The 20711-nt window shown below is 46.6% G+C and overlaps 1 protein-coding gene across 14 annotated transcripts in view; it reads left to right on the forward strand.

Annotated features, from left to right (window-relative positions):
* Window positions 1-20711, forward strand: part of SIL1 (SIL1 nucleotide exchange factor) — a 98543-nt gene that overhangs the window by 24850 nt on the left and 52982 nt on the right. For 11 of the 14 annotated variants that reach the window (XM_087760160.1, XM_087760166.1, XM_087760165.1 and 8 more), the window contains one exon: window positions 1949-2084. The exons of the other annotated variants lie outside the window; for them this stretch is intronic. In XM_087760160.1, the coding sequence (XP_087616286.1) occupies window positions 1949-2084 (136 nt within the window). The remainder of the gene's footprint in view (window positions 1-1948; window positions 2085-20711) is intronic. 14 annotated transcript variants of the gene reach the window in all.

The following is a 20711-nucleotide window of genomic DNA, read 5'->3' on the forward strand; positions in this document are numbered from 1 at the left end:
ATTATGAAAACAAACCGATAAGGATCCTACCTAATTTCTGTGTTAATGAAGACTCGCTTGTGTGTTGTTGCCTGTTTTTGCCAGAAATGCTAATGAAAACGGGGTATTGCAAAGCAATTGCGGGCCAAGCAGTGGCAGTAACATTTAAATGAACCAAGTCCCATCCTTTTACCCTTACTGAACACGCAGACCACGGCACTTCTGTTAAGCAGAGCTGGTAAACATCAGCCATCTCCATTATGTGTTTCAACAGATACGACACTCGGAGGCCTGTTGGTAAATTTACAATGGCCTGTATTGTTAAGTCCATCTTGGATAATAATATAGCAGCGTAAATAAGCTAAGTAATAACTGCTCTTTCTCATTTATTTTAGTCCTGTTGAGTCTTGGCTCAGAAAATGTTAACATTGATTTTTATCAGTAGAACCTGGCTTTTTATGTTTATGATTGTTACTGAGCTTTAGCCATTTGTCATAATTTTAACAATTTCAAGCCTCTGATGCACTAAGCGAAAGCAGGAGTTAAGCTCTGTTTTCCAGTGCATTCCTGAAATTTCAGTCCCTTGTGACAGATAAAATAAAAACGTTCTACTGGTTTGTCAACCATCTTCATGTGTTACCACTGTCGTTGCTAACTGTATGTTTTGCTCAGGCTGACATTTCTCTTGCTCGGAAACACTATCCTAGGCTGGATAATGGGTATTTATATCCAAAGCACCCAGATTCTGCCAGAAAATATGCATATATTTTTCCCAAGAAGCGGAAGAAGTGAAGGCAGAACATGGCCTAAAATTTCCAGTTAACCTCTTGATGGACTTCTTTTTTTCCCCGTGAAAACGTTCTAAGGATTAATATCAAAACACTTCATGAAGTGAGCTGTAACTCTTATTCTAATTGCCAACAATTAGGAGTAATCTTTCCCTATAGGCTGGTTATTTGAAATTATTCAGTGATGTCATCCTTGGTGATATCAGAAGCTGATAATATTCCCGGCAACAGAAACTGAGCTGTCTGGACGATAAGCCTGGACCAGCTTATCTGTTCCTGTGAAAACCAGAATAGCAAAGACCCGCTTCCCGAGCAGTTAATAGCCTGGTGTGAGATTGTAAGAGGTCGTTACTTACTATGCACTCTCAATAATTTTATCCATTGCAGTTTTACGTGACTCCCACCAGCTCCCTAAGGAGACTTTCCAGTGAACAGCGAGGTTTCCCTCGCAGCAAGGATTTTGTTTCCTGCTTTTCATCCTCGTTTTTTCCTTTGCGTAGTGTCATACCACTCGTGCTAAGTGATCTACCACACCTCTGCCGTTCGCATGCTGCACTTGCAACGTAGGTGGTGATTAAATCGCTGCCTCATTGTTTTAAAAGACTTGGACGACACCGGGAACGGGTAAAGAAAAGGATGCTCACATTTTTATCGTGTGGGCAATTCGGTGTGTTTTCCCCATGTCCTATTTTGGAAATAGCTGAACTATTTTAGCTGAAATATTCTCCAAGCCTGAAATAAGTGCATTTAAGAAAAAAAAGAAAAAAAAAACCAACGCTTGAGGCGTTCCACTCGTGTGGAAAATTTCAGCTGAAAAAGTTAAAAGTTTGACATATTTTTAGGCAAGGGAAAACAGGGTCTTACAACGTTACACAACCCTAATAATAGTCAGGGCTCCTGGCTCCAAGTGTAATATAGGTGAGGCTCTGCGAAAGCTTGTTTTAAACCTGCAGCCTGCACTGGAATAGGAAATAAGCTGTGTTGCTTTCTTCAGCACAAATGTCATGCTAGTTATGCATGTTTAACCTTTAATATACTTAAAATCTAAATTTAACCATGTGGAAAGAATCTCGGATGTCAAAAAAAAAATCTGCTGGCGAGGGAAAAAATTTTGTATTCTCAGCCAGCACTAAATTACCCAGATGCAATTGCTAATGAGCTGAATCTCTTCTATCCGAAAGGAGTTTGCCCTTACAAAAATAGAAGAGAGCGACATAAAAGATGACAGCAGGAAAGAGCCGATAACAGAAGATGATACTGATCCTGAGGACCTGGAAGTGTTTTACCCCACACATCAGTGGCAACCCATCCATCCAGGTAACGTGCTGATGACTAATTATAGCGTCCCTCTGAAACCCCACCTGACAGCACCGACAGGAGCCTTGCAGAAACTCAAAATACCTGTTTGTTCCCATGACAATGTGTTCTTTTGCTGGTGATCAGACAAAGAGGTACAGACCCAATACCGGGGCAGGAGGCCATCTCCAGAACGGCTGGCAATGGCAGCGGTTGCTGAAGTGCTTTCAGTTCACTGGAGCAGGCCGAGTGGGCTGCCAGTCACATTACAGGTGGTGATGTGTCTCTGTCACTAGCTCAGAAGCCCTTTTTCTCTTTGTATGCCTGTCAAGGGACAGATTTTATAACATTTGTTGGCACGCGGTATCCCAGGTCTGCTGCGCTCCAGTGTGGGCTGGTGAAATGCTGCTCAGTGGCAATCTGATTAAGAACCGTCAGTGTAACACTACACAGCTTTTTTTAACAATGGGTTTTCTGTTCTTTGGCTGTTTGAAATCCAGCTTTTATCCTTATCTGTACATCCCACAAAAAAATCTGTTCCCTTTTTTTGGGTTGGTATCTTTTATTAGACGTGGATGGGACATGTATGGTGAGAAAAGACCAACTGAGCTGCTGGCTTCGCTGCAACAACCCATGCGCTGGGAAGGGCTCTGGAGAAGATAAGCCCATTTAAACACACACATACACAGATGCATGTGTGCACACATATTTCAGCAATTAGGATGATCAGTAAGCCTGCCTCTGGGGTCTTGGACAAGGTATTTAATCCACTTGTGCTTTGGTGTCCTCATGTATATGCAGGTGTAATACCTTCCACCTCAGAAGGGCGAACTAAGTAGTAATTAATTTTCATAAAGTGCTCTGAATTTAGAAGAGCTTTATCCTGAGCTCAGTGTTATCATTGAATGAATAAATATGGGATCCATTTGTTTTGAAATTTCTGCCAGATATAGCAGAATGACTTTTCCAAATGTAAATCTTTGTATAGCATAAATGTCTAGCAAAAGCCCCTAAATTTCACAAAGCTGCAGTATATACTTATATTCCATTTTTATACCATTATGTATGGAAGGCTTGTGGTGTCCCTGCTTAGTATTCAGACTGGCAGATCCCCACCACCCTTGTTGAAGCAGAATATGTATATACTTGCAGTCATAAACATCGTTGCCGGTTTTTTTGAGAAGCACCTTCTCCATTACTCGGGTGTCTTGTCCCGCTTTATTTTTGTAGCAATTCCATGTTGGGCATGTGCAGCGAAGGGCTTGTGGAAGTGGGGAGCTTGTCAGCATTCACACAGGAGAAGAATTGCAGTTGCTTTTGTAAAAGGCTTAAATGGTGGCGTGCCTCATTGTCTGGTTGCTGTGGATCCTCATTTCAGGTGTGCAGGCAGATTCGGGTAGAAACATGTCAGAAAGAGGAGTCTTCCTTGGTCTCCCCCCGCCAGCCTGGGTTTTTGTCTCCTGCGGGTTTCTCTGAAGCGAAATTCTTTGCGTGGACTGTGACTCGCACTTTTGGCACACGTATTACCCAAAGCAAGGCTGGGGAGCCTGCTGCCTTCACGAGCCCATCTCTGCGGCCTCTGGCCTTGAGGCTTCCCCCCTTGCTAGCCCAGGTCCGTGCTGGGGAGGGAGTTCCCGCAGGATGAGGGAAGCAGCCAGCGTGGCTGCACGAGGGATGCGACTTTCGGTCCCTTAGCAGAGGAGCACGCGTTGGCATCGTGTCTAATCTGGTGGTTGTGCGTCGTCCGATGTTTTCTGCTGTGATTTCACTCGCTGGTAGCCAAGCCGAGTCCTGGCTGGGCTGGCTGGCGTGTGCTCAGCACAGGCCAAAGCGAACCCCAGCGCCGTGCTCGGAAGTTTGCTTTCTGCTGCCTGCCTCTCTGGATGCCCCCACGCCGGGTTCTGTTGTATCCCTGCAGCAAATGGGGCCAGTCTCTCCTGGGGCAGCAAATGTTTTGATTTAAAATCTGAATCTTCAATTTTGAATAGTGGAAAGGAGCTCAGAGTTGTCTTTCCCCCCTGTTGCACTTCTGTTTCATCTTGTTCCTGTTCTGGGCTCAACACAGGATTTTTTTATGCTTCTGTGCGGTCCCGCAGTTGCTCATCTTTTATACACATATTTCCAGTTTTACTCTGCTGTTTTTCTAGTTCCCTGTTGCTAATTGCATCAAACCACACTTCCTCCGAGACTGCAGCAGTGTCATCAACCTGTAACCTGTCAAATCCCTCCACCTAATTCATTATTGTATATGTAGTGCTGCTTTGTGCGGTTGTTCCCTCGCTGCCTACAATGTGAGCTGGATTTTGATCAAGTGCTTTCTTGCACTTTGAGCACGCTTCAAGCTGCTGGAGGTAGCTGGATGCAAACAGAGAGAGACAGTTACCCTAAGAGCTCTGCCGTCTGTAATCTGGAAGCAAGGAGATCAGTTGTCTCTTCTGCCAGCCAGCTGGGAAGCTGACGGACTGTAGAAAGGTTGGTGAAACTTCACAAAGTCCTTTAACGCTTTGTTAGGCATTCACTTCTTTCTCATTCGGCACTAAATAATGCACCAGGCACAACTGGGTTAGACAGAAAGGATACGTGCACCTTGGAAAGTCCTCCCAGCACCTCCATTATTTTACTTTTTTTGGTATCATCGGAAGAAATGATGAAGACATCTGCAGGACTTTTTGCTCTGCTTTTGGTTGGCATCCATAGGAGCTCGCAGGCTACTTGTGTTTTAACAAATGGGATTGCACTGAATGGATGTTCACACCCACGGTCAGATCGCTTCTCCTGGTCAAGTATCTGTTCTTCCACAGGCGCAGAATTTTTGTGAAGCTGTGCTTCCTCTGATGTCTTTTTCCTTTCTGAATGCGCTTTTACCGGGTGATGGTACCCTTGTGAGTTGGAAGTTCTCTGGAGAAACATAGCAGAGGTGACTTGCTTTTGTTACTGCTTATGTTACATGGAGATGAGTCCGTCAGCACACAGAAACGCCCCACCATTTTTCAAGGTGATCTTTGCCTGTTGGTTATGGCAACCAAATACTGATTCTTTAGTCTTCGGGATGGCAGAGATGAGTGGAAGGATTGGGTCGCATCAGTGGTTTTCTCTGTCAAATTGAGAGTTTTCTTAGGGCTTCTGTATATAAAAGCATTTCTTCCACGTCTGTAGGTGACCTCAAATCTGCCACACAACATCCTAGAGCACGTGAATGCTTGATTTCCCAGGAATTACTTCCTTTTCTTATTTGGCACCTTGTTTCCCTCTGTTCCATTTAGCATTCCTGATGATGATTGCAAGTCGGATTGCTCTGACCATTTAATCACATCGCTGACCAGCAGATTTTCCACCCAACATTAGGGTCAGAAGTGGCTCCTCTGAGAAGACATTGCTGTGAAGATTAAGATAAAGGATATAAGAGGCAAAGGTTTAACTGGGAAAGAAAAAGGGGGTTAATCATCTCAGCAGCAACCAGTGCACGGGGAGCCCGGGCTGTGCAGTGCCTCTGCAGATGGGCTCTGTCCACCACTGTGGCAGCAGCGCTTTCCTGCTCCCTGATGCGGCAGAAACTTGCTGGCCGGTTTCTCAGCTGACAGTTTGAAGTTGGGAATTGATGTATCCAGTTTCCAAATACAGATGGACCAAGCGTGACCCTTGTCTGCCCAAAATATTAAAATATTTACAGTCTACTCTGCACACTTTCCATTTGAGAGGAGCCAATAGTGGCTTCCTTTGGTCCAGAGCAGCTCCCTGCAGACCGGAGAAATAGAGCAAAATCTTGCATTGGCGATTGAAATGTTGCAGCATTGGATCTCTCTCAGGTTCGGGTAGCATGTCTCAGTATCTAGCGGGGCAGAGCACGCGTTACAGGAGCTCGGCTGGCCTGTACCTTTAGCTGTGGTTAAACTTCGGGCTTGCAGAGTGCTGTGCTGATACCTACAGTTATTCTATAGCATTTGTACTGTTCAGAGTCATTTTCCTAAGTGCCTAATTATATTGCAGTTAAAAAATAAGAAGCCATGACTGCCGCTGTTGATCAAGCTGCCAGAGCGAAGTTGATGTGAGCATGCTGTTGTTGCTGCTTCTGCAAAGATGAAACCATCTTATGTTCAGCGGGGAGCTGATGATACATTGCTTAGCATTTAAATATCCATGGCTGCAGCTTCCAAGGATCCTCGGGCTGCTTTCTCTGTTTTACATGCATGGAAACACAGTTCTGAAAGAAAGCGTTCACGTTGGGGAGGTAATTTCTGAAGCTGCTTTGATGGACTTTCTGTGGTTTTGCTAGAAAGAGCGGGACTCAGGATGGGGCATAACCCAGTCTAGTTTCATTGCCAGTCTTTATCTTTCAAGAGATTTCAGCATCTGAACAAAACAGCACTGTTCTAAGCCGAGAAGAGGCTTTTTAAAGCTGGGAGGAGAAGGTAATGGCAGGAGGCATCCCTTTGGCTCCAGAGTCCTGTGCCAGGGCCTGTCGCACAGCCTGTGTGGGTGACGTGGTGGCTGGCGAGGATTTCCGTACACCTTGTCGGTGGGTATCTTGCTCCTGCCGTTCACCGGGATGTCCTGAGCTGTGCTGACTCCTACTAATTGCTCTGCTGAATTAATGAATCTGTCTGAACCATTGGCTTCTCGGTGACCTAGACCTAAGTGAAACAGTTGTGTGCAGGATTCTGAAATATTTATGTCAGCACGGGCAAGAGAGGGCTGTGAAACACGTCGTTAAACCACCAGGGTATGCTCGTTTTTGCAAAGCTTGACGTGTGTAATCCAGGAGATAGGAGCCTCATCAGATCAGGACAGATTTGCATGAAGAGGGAAGGCAAATGGGATTTTAAAAACCTCATTTATACCAGGTGAAATGCTTCTTTTCTTTTTTTTTTTTTTTTTTTTAAATAACTTGTTACCAATGTGCAGAGGAGAAAAATCTCAACTGTGAAGTCATTATAATCTTCTCTGGCCAGCAGCAGGGAGAGCTGCAGGGTGATTACGGCAGGTAGGAAAGCCCAGGCAGTCTTGAAAGCAACTGCAAACATTCAGTGCTCAGAGGCAGAGCTATGGCCACTGATAGCACTCCTCCCGCTTGTTTTCCACCTGACCTCTCGCATACGAGGCTTTTGATATCTTAAATGTATCTTGTGCCTGTCCTCCTTTTTATTACCACGTGCCTTCGTGCTCTGCTCTCTCAGCTTCCCCATGCTCGTGGGCTTTCCTTGACTTCTCACCTTCACATCACAGGATGCATGGTCTCCCCAACACTGGCTTGTGCTTAATTACTCCTTATGCTGAAAGTCTTCTCTGGCAAAAGTGCCAGGGCTGAAGCTTCACATGCTGCTTCGACTCTGGTGTGGGGCATTGGAGGGCAGATGTGTAAAACAAAGCAAATTCTCCATGCCTTACTCCTGCTGCATGTAAGAGGGATAACAGTGTTTCCCTGCCTGTTGTTGGAAAGAGGCAGGATTGAGGCTGCTCGAGAGATGCTCGGAGAGCGCGCAGACAGGGGGTATCTCAAACCACTATTTGAGTAGCGAGTGTTTGAAGGGTGCCAGCTTTTGGACGTGGAGATATTGTGTGTATGAGCATCTTTCCAGCTCAGCTGTGCAGATGAGGGCAGTGCTGTTACCTGTCTTCAGCCTCGCTCTGTGTCATCTGCTTGGATTTTCTTTACCGGCAGGTTCCCTGAGCTGGGAAGTCAGAGGGCACCCACTGGGGATGCACACCTGGCCCTTGTCAAGCTGTCTCTTTGGTGTGCAGACAAGGGCAGCGTGGCGCTGTGCGGCGAGCAGGACGGCCACACAGCGAGCAGGACGGCCACACGGTGAGCAGGATGGCTTCCCGGCTGCAAGGCAGGCGTGGGCTGGCCGTCCCCTGCGCGGTGAGCTGCCAGGAGCCGCTGCTGACATCCCAACAAGATGCCGCTGTAGGTGGCTTTGGACCCGTGTAGTTGGAGATGCTCATGAAACAACCATGAATGTTACTGGGCTGGGTCCTTGGGCACAAAGCTGACCTTTTCCAGGAGAGGACAGAACTGCAGAACCTTTGTCATTCACATTAAGAAATGGGAAACTGTAGCAAATAACAGAACTTTATAGGCCAGTAACTGAATGTGCATGTTAAAAAAAACAAAAACAAAAAAACCAAACCAAAACCAACCAACCAACCCAAAAAAACCCCTCCAACAGTATAAAAAACACTCTGCTTCTCTAATTTGACAAGTGTAGTAACGCAGTTTCGATTATATATTTTGTAGCGTGTTGTAAATGCAGTATATATATATATATTTAAATTTTAATAATGTGAGATCTCAGAACTGCGTAGCTCCTGGCACTAAATCATTCCTGGGAACCAGACAGAAGTGGACTGTTGTGTGTCAGTGCACTTAACTTGCAGGTTTTAATTAAGCGTAATCGCAGGGGCTGGTGGCTGTGCCCAGCCCCAGTGCAGCACCGCTTGGAGCAGCAGGATGGGTGGGAAGGTGCTGCTCAGCGGAGCGCGTTCAGCATGGCTGGGTACCAGTCTGGCCCACAGGGCTGTTTCCCTGTGTTTCCTATCTGCTTCTCCATGACCTGGGAAGTTTTGCCGCTGTTGTTTTCCCAGCACGTCCGTGAGGGTGTCAGGTTTAGTAGTTGTGAGGTGAACCGGGAGCCAGTGTTTTTTCCCTCCCAAACCCAGATAAAACCTCCTTTGTTTCCAGTCACTTTAAGAACTGCCGGTATCCTGGCAGCAGCAGCGTTGCTGAGAAAAACCTCTAAATTTACTGCTTGAATTGCTCAGGTTTAGGAGCAGAGGGGGGCTGAGATGGCCTTTCAGTGGATCAGGATGAATGCTGTCCCTTACTGGCTGTGGTGCTACTGGTTTCATTAAACAAGTGGGTTATACAGAGTCTTCTGCAGTGATGTACATACCACCAAAAACTAATGGTGCTTCCGAGCAGCCAAAACAAGGATGTAATGATATATTTTCACATGAGACAATCCGTGACTCCTGCTAGCTGTGCATATGACTCCATGCCCCACAGTGTTTTACAGGTTAGTTATAAAGTGGTTATAAACCAGGTGATGGAGGTGTTTGAGAGTCAGGCGGCTTTTTTTCTGCAACGGGAGGAAGTTAGGCTGCATTTTTCAAAATATTTTCAAACTTAGCTCTGACTGGTGTTGTTATAATATAAGTGTAGCATTAGCAAAGAGATTAAGTATATCAGCTGTGCAGCAGTAGACATAAGCAGTGGGAATCATTCACATGGTTAAATTTACACAGTTTGGAGGGGAAAAAGTGCTTTGAAAGAAGAGAGACTGTTTCCCAGAGAGGGGAGATCTCATTCCTCTCTTTTATCTTCCTTCTGCCAAACGAGGGATGCTGTGAGCATGTGAGCTGCTGAGAGATGCTTAAATGTGTGCTGGGTGATGAGGAATATCGTGCTATGATTTTATGTGCAAGTATGCTATATTTTCTGTAATAACGTTAATAACCTTCATGTGACTGTTTAGAAGGATGAACCTCGTTAAAGAAGAGGTATTTAATAACGGGCCTATTTTTATCTCTGTCTTTATCTAACAGTCTGCGCATTTATTTCAAGCTTGTAACAGTGCTTTGGAAGAAAAATGTTTTCCCTCCTGCAAAACATTTTGGGAGTGCATACAGCCTTGGTTATCTTGAATTTCCAGTCTGAGTATCTTCCTTCTTCGTCCCAGAGCAAGCAGGCCAGACCAGGACCTTGGCCTCAACATTTTTATCAGGTCTTATGGGAAAGTGTTTTTTAAAAAGTGTGACTTCGGTTCCAGAGTCACTTAAATTGTTCTCAAGGTTTGACTGAATATAATCAGAGCAAATCCCTTACACTTCAAATGCACAATGTTGTTTTGTGAGACAAGCCTTCCAAGCATTGCAATGCGTGCTTGCTTAGCTGCGGGTCGGACCTCCATCCCCATGGAACCCTGGAGGCTGCTTGATGGGCATAAAAGCATTGAATTCCCCCCAAAGCACCATTGTGGATGCTGGGGACCAGGCAGATCATCGAGCGCCCGCTGCAGCCGTTCGGTGGAGAGGCTGCCGCACACCGTGAGCCGTTCGGTGGAGAGGCTGCCGCACACCGTGAGCTCTGGGCTGCGAGGGAAGCCTCCCTGTGCCAGCAGAGCTCAGCGCCTCCTGATCACCTTCTGAAGCCATCCTTCTCTCTCCTTTGGTGACAGAAGGCTCCCAGAGAAATTATTTTCTGGGTTTGGGAATTATGTTCCCAGGCTGTGGCGTGACGGCAGAGCAGCGCAGCTCGTGGGGCTGTGGGGGATGTGTTTGACTGCAGGCTTTTGGAGAGGTTGGCGGTTAGCTCTAGAGGTCAGGCCTTCCTGCAGAGTTGATTTTTTTTTTTCCTCTACATTTGTAATTTTATTATGTAATTTCATAAATTAATCTCTGACCTGTTGATATAATGCAGACATTGTGTTTTCAGACCGCTGTCCTATATTTTATCTCATTTGCTGGCTGAGGTTGGCTGCGATGGAGGCAGGTAGTCTGCCTTGTCCCCGAAGGGATGCACCGTCTTTCCAGTTCCTGCCATGTCCATCCCTTTAGCATCACTGGCTCCGCATCCAGACTGCCTGCCTTCATTGAATGTTTCTCGGAGCAGAAGTTTGTTTAGCCCATGCAGAACTACAGTACCATACAGCCTGTGGCCAGAATGACCATTTCTGAGCCCTTTTCCCAAGACACATATCTGGCCATATGCTCTGGGAGCTTGTGGTCCCTGGTGTGTGTTTGACAGTTGTTATAAAAACATCTGGCTCTGGGAGCTAAACCCTCCTTTTCTTTGGCATTCAGTCTATAGATTGTGTACATCACTAAAACACAGTTTCACAGTGTTATCTTTTTCATAATTAGGGAGAAAGTATTTTTCCCCACTGTCTTGCTCTGGCTGTTCCTTCCTACAGTCTCCCCCACGGGCTGTATGTGCACTAAGACCACACTTACTAAAATTTCTACAAAAATGATTTTAGGTGGGTGAGCACAAAGTCAGATTTTTTTTCAGGCAGTCAGCACACAGTCAAATGGCTCCTGTGAGGAATATTTCATCCCGGTCCTTCACAGTTCATGCCTGCAAATTAGTGCTCTTACTCAGATGTGGCTGCAGCTGGTTGTTTTTTTTTTTTTTTTATTTTTCCATATATTTATTTATAGAGTCACACTAGCAACAGATCTTCTTTTTCCACAAACCCTTTTCAGAGCCATGCTCTGCCTCCTCCATTCTGGCTTAAAAGCACCTTTCTCTTCTGAGGAAAACTCTGAATATCCATCATGCTGTCCTGATTTAGTGAGACATGTTCTCTGATCTCTGCCCTCCATTCATTTTAGAATCTGCAGTGAATTTGGGATGTAAATTAAAAAAGCTATTTGATGTTTACTGAGGTCTAGAAACCTGTTTTGCATTTGTTCTTACTTGAACAAATTTCACAGTGAAACAAGCGTCTCTGCTTTGCTGAAACAGCTTCCTTTAGCATCTCAAGGAAGCTTCTGAGTTAAAAAAAATAAATATATCTCTCTTTTTCCAGCTCTGCTTTACCAGCATAAGCTTGGGAAAGAAATGTAATCTCCTTGGGTCTGTCTTGATGTTTTGTAGAACTAATTCCCATTTACTGCAAGAACTCTTACAACACTATTCAAGTTCAATTTTTTTATTATGTGTTTACATTTTGGAAGGAGTAAGTGTGATAGTGTTGGAAATTCTAATTAGGGATAACATTTCTGATTCAAAAGATCTTTCTTCAGTCCAGAGATTCTTCCTCCTCTCTCCCGATTTTCTGCCTGCTCCTTAAGACTGCGGGAAGTTTTGCTTGGGTCATTCACTTGCAACAGGATGTTATCTGAATACTGAATTAATGTATGCAGTCTGTCACTTGGTATTTCTTCTGTTCTTCTGCTGGAGATCTCCCAGGGTTGCAAAGACCTTGCAAGCAGCAATGGCAATAAGAGGAACGTGCCTGTGATCCTGCAAAGTAAAAGAAGAAACATTAAGCTGCATGTCTCTCCCATCACTGCGGGGTGTGAATAAATAGATCTAATCAACAATCTAAATTTTAACCCCAGCCCAGGTTTTATTTTTAGGATTTGTCATTCAGCCCAAGCAGAACCTTTCTGTTTCTGTCTGGTGGTGTTTCTAAAAGCACCTTTAAGTTATCACCGAGACTGTATTTTAAGATGCATTTACATTTTGATATAATCTGCTGCTTTTCTTATTTGAAACAAAGCCCACCTGTTCTTCATTAATTATACTATCATTTAAGCTGCTAACCAGGTTGCTACTAATTACAGTTATCTCACTGTTCTGCAGCAGATAATATGCAAAAATTATTAGACCTCTCTGTATCTCAATTAGCTAGAGCTGTAACGAGGTGGCAAATTGTGAAGGCTTTTACAGGTATTGCGAAGGTATTTACAGTCTGTATGATACAAAGCTGGGAGGAGTGGCTGCTGTGCCCAGCGGGTGCCCTGCCCTTCGGAGGGACCTCAGCAGCCAAAACTGAAATAGAAGAAACTCTGTTTAAACACAGAAAAATCTGTTTTGCTGTAGGGTGATTGAACACTGGAGCAGGTCAGCTCCACCAGAGAGGTTGTGGAGTCTCCATCCGAGGAGACGTTCAAAACCCAACTGGACACAGTCCTGGGCAGCCTGCTCGAGGTGACTCTGCTTGAGCAAGGGCTGGGCGGGATGATCTCCAGAGGTGCCTTTCAACCCCGACCGATCTGTGACTCTGTATGGCCGTACCTTTGTTAAGGCAGAGGATCTCATGGTGGGCTCCACAGAGAGCTGCAAATCCTGGTGGTGATGCTGACTGTTCCCCCTTGCTAACATCAGCTGAAACCTGAAGGGAGCAAACATGGGAAGAGTTGCTGGAGACTGCTCTCAAGAAAGGCAGCAGACAGTGATGACTGAGGCCAGCTGCTGGGGAGATGTTGGTCCAGCAGGGCTGGAGCCAGGAGCCAGAGGCTGGAGTGAAGGCACCCCTTGGGACCACAGCCTTTGTTGGAAGATAAGCCAAGAGGTTTTTCACTTGAGCCGTGTTTTATCATCTTTCCACCCACTTTCATCTCTTCAGATGCTCTCCAAACATTTGGATTACATTCTGAAGTGAAAAGGACATCATGAAGGAGGAGTGGAGCGAGGCTGCCAACAGAGGAGAGCTTGTGTACCTCACCTTGCTGCCCGTGGGGAAAGCCTGGTCTGGCTGGCAAGCAGGAGAGGAGGAAGAGCCGAGGCTCTTCCAAATCAGGCTGTGTTGGTCAGAGGTGTTAATACAACTGCTTTATGAGGAGGAAATGTATACGCTCTCCTTCATCCACTCCAACAAAGATCCTCAGGTCAGGTCAAACCGCCTACACTGGCTATTTTTACTGTTTGCTCTCTGCTATACTTGATGAACTGATTTGCGTGTGGGGTTTTGTTAGTGGTTTGTTTTTTTTTTTTTTTCCTCAAGTGGACTAGAGATGGTTCATGTGATTTCTTTTGTCCTCTGCAGTGCAAAAGATGCAGACAGGGTGGGACGACAGCATCTTTATACTTGTCAAGTATCTATCCACAACCCAGGGTACACTGCCTACGTACAGCCTGAGTGCAAAGGTGATTTTCTTGCAGACTTAGGAATACTACACAGACAGGTAAAACAAGACACTCAATGAAGACCACGCTCGAGAAAGATTGTATCCACAGTCTAAAAGCCAGATGTAGGGTCGCTGAAGCGTACTTCACAGTGCTAGCCGAGCCGGGAACCCTGGAAGGGGAGATTTCCCGCAGTTCTGGCATGAGGAACCGGAGGACCTCTGGTTCTCCATGGCTCTCCATGAGGACCTCCTGATGCCTCACATAGAGCTTGCTGTGACACCAGGCAGGAGCTCACTGGCGGGGCTGCTCTGCCGGCGCGGGCTGTGGTGCAGCCCGGCAGCGCTGCCGGGGACTGCGTGGCGGTGATGCCTGGCCGTTCTCGGTGTGCTTCGGCACTGAAACGTGGCTGTGTTGGAAGGTACCTTCCTACAATAGCTGCTCCTTTGCATCGCTTCCGTCAGCGGAGCAGGGACAAAAACACCCTCCTGCTCCATTGCAGTGAGCCCTGTGGAGCCACACACCCGAGAGACAAGGAGACAGCCTGTACTGTCCTGTGCATCACCTGGGCAGTACTGGTTTAATCATTTATCCCTGTTGACGCCACCAAAGCTTTATATTGGGTGGAAATGTGTGTATTTGGCAGGGGGTTAAACCCCAACCGTTCGCTTGTCAGGTGTCAGGCAGGATTTGCAACACTGGCAGCTGGGGAGAAAAACTGTTATTAAGTGTAACGCGGCACCTTGGATACAGAAAGCATGGGGAGACAATAAATACAGACTTCCATAATGTCATTTTATAGTGTCACTCTTCAGAATTTATTAAGACTTAGTCGCAGCGATGCCTGCAGCTTCTTCTGGTTGAATCAGTAAATTCTGTTCATTATCTCCAGCACTTGTTTTGACCTACTGTGTTTTAAAAAAGAGGAAATATTGGAGGCATAGGGGCATCCCAATTACTTTCTTTGGCAGCTGTGTTTTCTGGTATAAATCCAGCTTTTCTCAGGTTGCTGCTGACACCCCAGTCAGTGCTTGTCTGGGTGGATGGACCCAAAAAGAGAAGCGTTGCTTGATGAGAGCACTGAGAAATGGAGGCACCGACGACCTGCCTTAATCACTGCAGCCTCCTGTGGGCAGCGTGCGGCAACGGGAAGAGAGGAGCCGTAGCGAGGAGGGATGCGACTGTCATCTCGGAGCAAGTTTGCATGTCTTGTCATCCCACCCTGGTACCGCTCCAGTGTATGGACAGTCTTGGACAAGCTGTGGATGGCTGAAGGTGGAGAAGGGTTCACAAGACCTTCCTTAACGACAAAAAGGTCATTGCTAAAGCCACGGGCTCAAAGAAGAGTTCGCGGTCACTTCTCTGCGGGTGTTTCTGCTTGTTTGTTGTTGGGAGCTTGCTGCCTTGTTGGTGCTGAGAATGGCACTGAGTTCCTCAGTCTACAAATGAAATTGTGCCCGTTTCTCCCATTTTCTGTCAGGTGCAAATCACAGCAGCAGCATGTTTGTGTACCTTTATCCCCGTTCTCAGCATTTAGCTCTCCAGGATGGAAGAAAATGAGTTCAAGCCCAACCTTCTGATAATTTATTTTGTTCTTTGTGCTTAAGGGCAAAATTTAAGTTGCCAAAAGCAGATGTTTGCTTGCTCCTTTTTTAGCTCTCAAAGTACTTTCTGCGTGCTTGATTGATGGACGTCCCTGTTACATTAATAGTTGGGCTTTGCAGAAAGCTGTTATTACCAGGAAAATCTGGTGTGGGTTTCAGTTTTTCTTCTTGCATTGAAAAATCCATTATTAATATCTTTTTGAGGAAAAAAAGGCTTCAATTCTGGCATTTTGCTTTGCTTTCTCAGGCTCCTTCACAACTGTCTTCTCTGAGGCACTTTTAAAAAAAGTGTTCTTTATATTCTACTGTGTGGTTGAGGGTTTCTGCGTCTTGCTGTTGATTTCTAATTGTGTTGCAGGACATTTGGGTGCACACAGATTGCCATGTGACGGATTACTTCATATGTCTCTTCCTGATCATCACTGAGTTGGCTTTTTGCATGTTCCCTCTTGCAGGATGCTGCTGCTGAGCCTGGAAGCCACCAGGAGAGCTTTGCTGGCTTGTAGCCCATGAGTGCAATCTTGAGACGCTGAACTTGTGACCATTCATTTAATTGTGGTTTTGATTTTGGTTTTATATCGAACGTGGAGATATGCTTGTCAGGTCTTCTCTTTTGTGTAGTCTTTGCAGAGTTGTTCTGTCCTGGCTTCTCGGGCACCTTCGTGTTCTGCATCGTAGGAGCTTAACAGGTTGTCCTGGTTTTGTTTGGGGTGGTCATAATGCATCTTCAGCTCTTTGGGTCCATGCTGGCATGAGCTCTGACATTGCCCCTTGGATCAGCTCTGCTAACACATCTTGGTGTTTCAGAGGTGCAAAGTCCAAGTCTTGATGAAATCATATGGAAACACAGGCCACATATGTAGCTGCTGTGAAGTTGGATTTGCAGATATGGAGACTTGGAACATGTCAGCATTCATGGAGCATGGGCACATCTGTTTGAGAGCATGGTGGGACCGAAGGAGGGTGTGAAGAGCGACATGACTGTGGCCAGCACAGGCGCTCCAAAATGCATCCATTACTCCAGGTGGGCTGCAGCAGGGGAAGAGCATGTGCTGAAGAGGACAGAGGACCGCACATGTGTGTGTGCGTGCACGTGGCAAGTCCTAAAAGCACAAAGGAGAAAGAGCAGCAACAGAAGTTTTCTCTGTAAGGAGGGTTTGCATGTGCCTCAAGCTCTTGCGAAGTAGGGTGGTGAGTAGTCCTGCTCCAGGGCTCTCCGGGCAGGTACGGACATGTTTGTTGCTTGACCTGCCTGCGGGCAGGCTGCTTCCAAGCCCTCAGTGCACTGGCAGCACAGGCTCCATGTCTGCCGGGTGCTTTGGTTGCAACACTATGCAATGTGTAGGTGGTCTGGGTATACAGTAACTTGCTGCCAGCTGGATCAGGGTGTTTGCTTGTCAGGCTTATCTTCAGTAGGGTTGAACTCCTGGACATGTAAAACATGCTGTGCTTCACGGAGGCCAGTTTTAGCTTCTGAAGAATTAGTTACTGTAGTTTATGCATCCATGCTGGAGAGCTGGGGAGCAGAGCAAAGAGATGGCAGAGGCACTGGTACCATGTCTCTGGAGGAGCAGTGCAGAGTGCAGGTGTTTTAAACACGGTTGTAGAGGACATGAGCAGCCTGAGATCTTCCTGGGCCCAGCGGTGCTGCTGTTTGCTGGAGCCGGCGGTTGGGAGGGGGTTGGCATGTATAACTACGGGCAGGCTTTGACCTTGCTGCTGGAACTTAGTTAGCAATTCTGTTGACGTTCTGGAAACGAAAATATAATTCAGGCCACCTTCTCCTCCAAGCTGACCCTGAGAATCTGGGAGGAGAGGAATTACTGAATAATTAGGGACTTTTTTTTTTTTTCCTTTTTGCTAGAGTTACTGCTCAGTGTTGAACTGCACTGTAAAGTGTCATTAGTTTCCTTGAACTTACTGGTCCAAGTGTACTTTGCATTAATATAATTACGTAAATTGCAGTCTCATTAATCACAGCGTGTGCTGCAGCGTATCGGCGTCTCACCTTATTTTGCGGGTGGTTTGGCTGGCGGGAACCCCTGTAACCCTGGGCAGGGGGGAAGGCTGCGGCTGTAGCACTCCCCCTGGACTCCTGTGCCTGTTCTAACTCGCGCTTTGTACTTGCACACCTCTTACCCTGTAAGATCCGGGAGCATTTGCCAGCGCTGCCACGACTGCGGAGAGCAGCCACGCCGCTGCTGCGGAGGGCGGCTGGGACACAACCGGGGAAAGGTAGGTTTGTCGCAGGGGAGTTTTGCCGTATCACATCCCTGCTGCTGCCGTTTTGTTTTGGGTCTGTAGAGGTCCTGGCATGGCGGATCCCCGGCTCCTGGTTTTGCAGTAAATACCTGGAGCCTGAGCTCTTGCACAGAGGACTGCTGCAGGGCCATTTGATGATGCTGTGGCTCTGTCTCTGTGGCAGAGCTCTCAGCCTTCCTGGCAATGTAAATTCTCCTGGCTGCATGCTAAAATTACACTGAGTTATTGATTTATCTTTGAGAGGATTTCCTTCCCAAGGGACATTTCTGGCTGTTGTAATGATTTAGTTCTTCTGCGAGTGCAGAATCCATAGCAGAGCAGAGCCACCCTCCTACCCGCGAGTCTGCAGCCCAGGGTTGTGCTCCCACAGGCTTCCACTGCAAGCTGATTTCTGTTCCAAAGCCAAGGTTATTCTGCTGTTACTTCCAAGTGACAACTGCAAATAAAAGGGCAAATTTTCAACTTTGCACTGAGCAAGCGGCAAGTCTCAGACTAGCCTTTATGCCACGGCACCAGCGTTGTTATCCTGGACTTGCTGCAAGTGCAGCTCTGAGGCTGGCATGTGGGAAGCGTGAAGCTGTGCCAGCATTAACGCACCTGGGCTCCTGGGAATGTTTTAGTTGTTTAAAGCGGGGTATGATGGGAGCAGGATCGTGTAAACATTTTTCTTCTAAAGATGCAGGGTACAGCGTCTCTTTTCTTTGCTTTCTGCTGACTTGCCCATGGGGCATCTCTAAAAATCAGGCTAGGCAAGTTTGATTTTGACCTCCTGCTTGAACCCCTGAGGAGGCAAAGCCAATTCTCTACTTCTACCACCAGTTTTCTCCCCTTAGCCCTGAAATCGTAGTCCACTGGTTGTGGCTCAACTGGTGAACACCATTGCTAGAAGGACCCAGACCTTCAGGAGCTGGGCCAAATGTTTTACTGAACAGCTCTGGAAGGGAAATGACAGGCTCTGTGCCCCTGGGTGCCTGTCTCCAGTGATGGCCCATCTAAAGCACCTCCCCGGGGGTTTCTGTGGCTAACCCCACGGTGGATTTGGATCTGATCTGAGCTGCAGTGTGTGCCCTGGTAAAATGTGAGGCTGCTCGCACATGCAATGTTATAAAACAGCATCCACTGATTAGGCCCAGGGAGAATGTCAATTTATTTTCCTGTGAACCAAGTGTGGCACAACTACTTTCTTTCTTAGTGATCTATCTGCAATATAAAACAAGTCCTTAGCGTCTATCTTAAATACTGCAGTGTTGACAAGTTCTCTTGACAAAAATTAGGCTAATGTTCCCTATGACTGCATTAGCTATAGAAACGAGGCTTTAAATTGAAGCTTAGGAAAGCACTATACCAACGCTCTCTCCAAGGCATCTTCTTATTCCAGCTCTTATTATTCAAATTCGTTTTCACTATAGCTTGGCAGCGTAGCTGGCAGACGAGTTTATCCAATACGTTCTGCTAGTCTCGCAGCCAGGCGGTTCGGATCAGGCACCTTTCAGCATTAAACTGGGGAAATGTTGTCCAACCGTCTGCGGACCTGGGCTCTCTTGGCTCTGGGGGATGCTCTGGGCTCAGGGAAATGCTGGTGCCGGGACGTTGCTGCGACTGCTGGCGTGAAAGCGTGCGATGAGCCAGCTGACACGCATCGAGTAGAGATGCGATCCGAGTCAATAAGCTGCACGCCTTGCCAGCAGTATAGTGTGTCCTGAAACGCTCCTGGTGATAGCTGGAGAAGGGAGTTTGGTTTTCCTCTGTTGAACGTGTCCATCTTTTCAGTTTCAGCCTTGATTGAGTTATAAACACAGAAGCTGAGGACAGGAACAGAGATCACTGAGATCTGGTCATGAAGACCCCTTCTCGAGCTTCCCAGCCTTCCCCTTGAAAATAGTTTCTTTTTTTTGCCCCTTTTTCCTCCTGTAGCACAGTCTCAGGCTTCAGCTCCTCGTTGCCAACTGCAGGTTAAGCATGGTGAGCTTAGACCTCCTGGTTCTCACCCTGGTGTTGGTCCTGTCAGATTATCCCTCCCTAGAGAGCAGTTGTATCCCTTCCATGCCTCCGCATTGCTGGGTTCTTTGGGGGTGGTTTTCTCTGCCCTTACGTTCATCTGTGGTGTCCATCTCAACGGTCACTGGAGAGAGGAAGAGAGGCTCTCTGAGGGTGACAGATGTGGAAGACAGCTGTGGCTGATGATGTTCTGGAGGTGCTAATCTCTGTCATAATAAAGAAACCAATGGTGCCTGGCTCAAAAAGGAATTAGATGCCTGAAATCTGGAAGAATAGATATCATCCTCAGCTCGTTTTGTCAGGTTCTCAATTCTCCTGGTCATCCCCCTCGTCCTTCTCTGCCTACATTCTGCATTGATCTTCTCTGAACGTAGATAAGCCTTCAGCATCCCAGATGGGCTTTCTAGTATAACAAATACACCTGTGGGATGACAGTTATTTAATAGGTTGCAGTGACATTATGAAGTAGTTCAGGCTTGGGATAAATAACTTAGTGAGCTGGAGAGGGATTAAAACTGACTTTTGTAAATAACATTTCTCTTGGATGTTGACTTGGTGACGTGGTGAGACAAAGTTCGCTGCAGTGTCCGTGCAGCCCAGCATGCCGTTTGATAGCTGAAATAATCAGAGTGTGGCTGGACACCTTCGATCTCCACTTTTCTTCTGCTGCCCAGACCTTCCTGGGATTAAACTCTCCAAACTGCTACAGTTCACAGAATCAAGCCCAATATCAGAAGAGAAAATAAATTAAGTGCTTCGAATTGAATCACTAAGCACATGCATCATGCTGTAACCAAGGGTGTGTGGTAATACATAAGAAATGACTGGCTCGAAGCTGGAGATAAGGGTTTGCTTATAAAGTGAAAACATGTGGTTTTGCCAGTTTTACAAAAGGGCAACCCTTCCTCTTCTTTCTGTGCTATTATTTTTGTCCTGGTGTATTTTCTGCTGTTGCAGCGTGAGTGAGAGAGAAGCCTTTGCAGAGAGGGAGGTGGAAGGGCAGAAACACTTGTTGCAAGGAGCTCTTTGCCATATGAGGCTTTTCTATATTGGCAGCAGCAGAAGATATATCAACAGATGCTACAGCAGCGGCTCCCGTCAGAGAGGCACCATATGTCCTCTCCCGAGCCCTCCCGGCGCTCCTTCCCTGGGAGTCTTCCTCCCTAGGCACCTCGCTAGCATCCGCCTTCGCTTCCATTCCTTGCTATCTCG

The sequence above is a fragment of the Nipponia nippon genome, unplaced genomic scaffold (genome assembly GCF_047370975.1).
Source record: "Nipponia nippon isolate SJK-2023a ecotype South Korea unplaced genomic scaffold, ASM4737097v1 scaffold_21, whole genome shotgun sequence".
Taxonomy (NCBI): domain Eukaryota; kingdom Metazoa; phylum Chordata; class Aves; order Pelecaniformes; family Threskiornithidae; genus Nipponia; species Nipponia nippon.